The sequence below is a fragment of the Cyprinus carpio genome, chromosome A23 (assembly GCF_018340385.1).
Source record: "Cyprinus carpio isolate SPL01 chromosome A23, ASM1834038v1, whole genome shotgun sequence".
Taxonomy (NCBI): domain Eukaryota; kingdom Metazoa; phylum Chordata; class Actinopteri; order Cypriniformes; family Cyprinidae; genus Cyprinus; species Cyprinus carpio.
The window spans coordinates 505,097-509,740 of NC_056594.1; the positions used below are offsets into that span (position 1 = coordinate 505,097).

The following is a 4,644-nucleotide window of genomic DNA, read 5'->3' on the forward strand; positions in this document are numbered from 1 at the left end:
GAGTGCACTCATTAAATCTCATAATGCACCACAATAACGAGTGAACAACCAATGGCTAGAGAATACCCATGATGCACTGTGAGGGTGGTGCCAAATGAATTCCAGTTTCTCACCACACGATGGCGTCTGCAGCCGAATCATCCATCCATTCATTTCCAAACCGCTGGATCAATGTGGTTACACAGTAATATTATACAGGTATAAAATTCATTTTAATGGATTATTAAATAGTTGATTCAAGGTTTATACATGCTATTTTCCATGACAGAGATCAAGATAAATCTTTTCATTACTACTGGAGCTGCCAGTTTGCAAGTTTCCATTGATTATTAAACAGCAAGCACAAACTATGAAAAAGTGGCAGCTCTTCTGCTGGACTCAGTGTCTGATTTCATTCACTCATTCAGATGGACTACATTAGTGGACTAATGTAGGGAATAGTGAATGAGGGTATAGGGAGTGATTTCGAACACAGTAACTGACTAAACGAGGGTGCTTGGTAAAACAAGGCAGGACAAGGGAAGCACATGGCCAACATAAAGTCAGAGCTCAGAGACTCAGGCACAGAACAAATACAGAAACATACCAGAGTCCTGACACCTTTGCTAACTTCTTCTAATATCTAAGAGATTTTCCTTTGTGCTGTTGACAGAGCCACTTTACTAAAAATTGAAGTCTCTTATGCTTCCCTATGGTGGATAAAATCCACAGAGACACTGCGCATGTGCATCAGCTGTCTGCTCACACAGTGATTGGGCTCCGCTCTTCCTCACTTACTGGTGCCACTGTGGTGTACAGTACAGTACATCTCCCTGACTTCAGCCTGGATGTGTGAGAATTAGATTTTTTATTATTATTATTTTATTATTTGGCAGGACTGTTTTGCCTTAGCCTGAGCCAGTTTGGCAATGAGTGCGGTAATCTCAGTAGCCCCTCTTGGATTGTTTCACGTAGGCAGATTGAAAAGGTCTAGTCCCAGTTCGCCCATATATCTTGAATACCCAGCCATGCAAAACACTTAACAGGCACACTGTGAGAATAAGGTTTGTTTCAGTGCCTTCATCTCTACAATACATGCCGGGACAGCTGGAATGAATTGTCTAATCAGTGTGAGGTGGGATGACAGCCTTTTACCATCATAGAGATCCTTTCTGCTCCTTGGCCCACCTGTTGTGAGGGCCAGTCGATGGAAGTTTGGCCACGGCCCTGCAGCAGACTTCCATGAGGTCTAATCTGACAACAGGTCTCCACTCTGGTTGCTACATTATCAAGATGAATTAGGTGGGAGGATAGAGTCATTTGCCTCATCTTCACCATTGTTTAGAATATGGGAGGACTTCATGTTCCTCGCCCGTAATATCTGTGAGGTTCACTTTAGTAAAAAGACAAACCCATCCAACAGCAGAACAGGATTTAAATACATTAATGCATTTTCAGTGAAGTTTTCACAATCTTCACATGAAAAAAAAAAAAAACAAGAATTCCTAGTATGTAACTAGGCTGCGATGAGTTATGTACTAGGCAGGCAGGACTCCCTGATTGCACACTGATCTGTCAGTGATGTAATTGGTTCTACCACAATTGGACAGTTGGTTGCATATTTATATAAGTTAACGCAACATATACAACCACATTGCAAAAATGACTCCAAATAATGACTTTTGTCTATATGTGTGTGATATATTCCCCTACAGGTCATTTAAGCCTGACTTTGTCCTGATCCGACAGCACGCTTACAGCATGACAGAGAATGAAGACTTCCGTACCTTAATCATCGGACTGCAGTACGCCGGCATTCCCAGCATCAACTCCCTGGAGTCGATTTACAACCTCTGTGACAAGCCCTGGGCAGTAAGTTTGAAAATGGTCATTCTGACATGGCATATCATTTGATAGATATCTGCTACAAACTCATCTCTCCAAACCTACCTGCAGTTTGCATGTCTGATCAGCACATGCAAGAAACTTGGACAGGAGAAATTCCCATTAATTGAACAGACATTCTATCCCAACTATAAAGAAATGGTAAGAGATCGTTCCACAAATATTTTCTTCCAATAATGACTTTATCTGCAAAATTAAATAAATACTCTGTTTGTGGGAAAACAAACCAGGTGACCATGCCGGCATTTCCTGTTGTCGTGAAAATCGGGCACGCTCACTCTGGTGTGGGGAAGGTAATGTTTAAACTGAGACAATGACTGTAAAAGACGCAATATGTGTTCATGTGCAGTTAAGCATGTAATCAAATTATTTGTGTTGTTAAGGTGAGAGTGGAGAACCACACAAAGTTTCAGGACATAGCGAGTGTAGTGGCCATCACTCAGACCTACAGCACGTGTGAACCTTTCATCGAAGCCAAATATGACATCAGGATTCAGAAAATAGGAAATGATTACAAAGCTTACATGTGAGTAACGATGCTAGTCTGTGGAGTTTCTAAACAAATCTCAGATTTAGCTAAATGCTGTTCTTGACAGATGAAGAATGCTCCTCGTTTCATAGGAGGACGTCAGTCTCAGGTAACTGGAAGTCCAACACTGGCACTGCCATGGTGGAGCAGGTGGCTATGACCGACAGGTAACCCTAACAATAATGGCACATTTTAAAGCATCTGCTACAGGTAAGCAATATGCTTTAGACATGACCAAGCAAGTTGCATTGTTCTGCAGGTATAAGCTTTGGGTTGACACCTGTAGTGAAATATTTGGAGGCCTCGAAATTTGTGCCGTTAAAGCTATTCATGGAAAAGATGGAAAAGATGGAAAAGATTACATTACTGAGGTATGTGCTATACTTTAGGAAGATAGATATGACATATAAAGATGTTGTAGAGCATTTTTGTTTTGTTGTTTTTCTTCTACAAATTCAACCATTGTGTTTTATTTTGTATGTAATATTACTAATATCTGTGTTTTTTTGATTAGGTAATGGGTTCATCCATGCCATTAGTGGGAGACCATCAGGCCGAGGACCAGCAGCTGATAGCAGACATGGTCATCGCCAAATTGAATCATGTTATGGCACAAAATCCCAAAAGACCAACAGCTATTCAACCAAGAAAGGTAGATGATGTAACAACATCAAACAAAAAAATTGACCTAACTTACAAAATAAGACAGCATTTTACCTTTAATTTTTTATGTTTGATTTTCAAGGCAATTTATCTATATGGCAGAGCATACAGTATGAGTATGTCAGCAGCTCGGAGGATAGAACTAAAACATCTCTGTTGTGAATGTGACTTGTATAAACAGATGTGTTTGTTTCTTTCAGAATGCTGTTGTGGTTGAAGTAAAGCACGACCAACCACAGAAAGCTCCTCCACAAGGCTGTTTGCAGTACATTCTTGACTGCAATGGTGTTGCTGTGGGACCAAAATTAGTGCAGGCAAACTGATACAACCATGAAAGCTCAAAGCATTTCAACTCCCGACAGGTTGTGTTTAAACGTTCAGACAGTGACCTGAGGTGCAAGGGAACAAATAATCTGTTAGAAATGTCTTCATTTGGGCATGATCGATATGGATATACTGTGTAACTTTCACTGTTCTGCGCTTGTGATGGTTGCTTTGTTTCTATGTGAAGCGGTTGTCTCTTCAGGGTTGTTGTGTGGTGATACAGCAGATCGTGCCAAGTGTTCAGTGCCACTCTTTCCCATGTACTTTTTTCTTGTCTTATGTCTTGTGTTATGTTTCAGTAAACGGTGTTCAAAGAGTTACAGTGTGTGTGTGTACCTGGTATTCCCTATGGTAAAGGGGACCTAAAGTCACCACAAGGATAGTAATACCAGTAAATTTTGACCTTGTGGGGACAATTTTATTTATTTTTTTATTTTTATTTTTTGGTTTCCATGAGGAAACAAGCTTATAAATCAAACAGAATGAAAAAAAATTATGCATAAAGTTTTGTGTGAGCGGTAGGTTTAGGGTAAGGGGATAGAAAATACAGTTTGTACAGTATGAAACCATTACGCCTGTGAAGTGACCCCATAAAACATGGAAACCAGTGTGTGTGTGTGTGTGTGTGTGTGTGTGTGTGTGTGTGTGTGTGTGTGTGTGTGTGTGTGTGTGTGTGTGTGTGTGTGTGTGTGTGTGTGTGTGTGTGTGTGTGTGTGTGTGTGTGTGTGAATGGTTGTACATATACATGGAAGTATGGAGACTATTAAATATAAATGAACATTTTAATTGCATGATCAAATGTGTGTGTCATTGTGTGTTGAAAGGTAATGTGTGTATTATAAAATATGAAATAATAGATATCATACTGTATGTACTGTATTGTAAATGTGTTATAAAATATGGTGAAATGTATTTGCTACAATGGATGAAAGCTCTATTACTGAACATCAATAATTTTTTGTTCTTGTTACCAATATTATTGCAGAAATGTAATTAAATAAAAAGCAATAAAAATAAAACTCTGAACAAACACTGAATACTCTTAAACACTGATTTGTAGAAATTTACAAATGACACTTTCCACATAGTTCACAAGGTAAATGTATTTTTTTTTTTTTTTTTTTTTTTTTACAACTAGTGAGTAAAAAAAGACATGCTTAAACTTAAGACCATGTTGATTGTCAACCTTAAGAGGTCAAAATAAAATCATGTGTTTCAGTCAGAGGAAGTATATTAACAGCCGT

The 4,644-nt window shown here is 39.0% G+C and overlaps 1 protein-coding gene across 1 annotated transcript in view; it reads left to right on the forward strand.

The window, feature by feature from the left end:
* Positions 1-4,437, forward strand: part of LOC109050092 (synapsin-2-like) — an 11,752-nt gene extending 7,315 nt beyond the window's left edge. The window contains exons 4-11 of the mRNA XM_042712505.1: positions 1,695-1,851; positions 1,936-2,025; positions 2,115-2,177; positions 2,268-2,410; positions 2,506-2,580; positions 2,673-2,784; positions 2,928-3,065; positions 3,277-4,437. Coding sequence (XP_042568439.1) covers positions 1,695-1,851; positions 1,936-2,025; positions 2,115-2,177; positions 2,268-2,410; positions 2,506-2,580; positions 2,673-2,784; positions 2,928-3,065; positions 3,277-3,399 — 901 coding nt within the window. The 3' untranslated portion in view covers positions 3,400-4,437. The remainder of the gene's footprint in view (positions 1-1,694; positions 1,852-1,935; positions 2,026-2,114; positions 2,178-2,267; positions 2,411-2,505; positions 2,581-2,672; positions 2,785-2,927; positions 3,066-3,276) is intronic.
* The last annotated feature ends 207 nt before the right edge of the window (positions 4,438-4,644 follow it).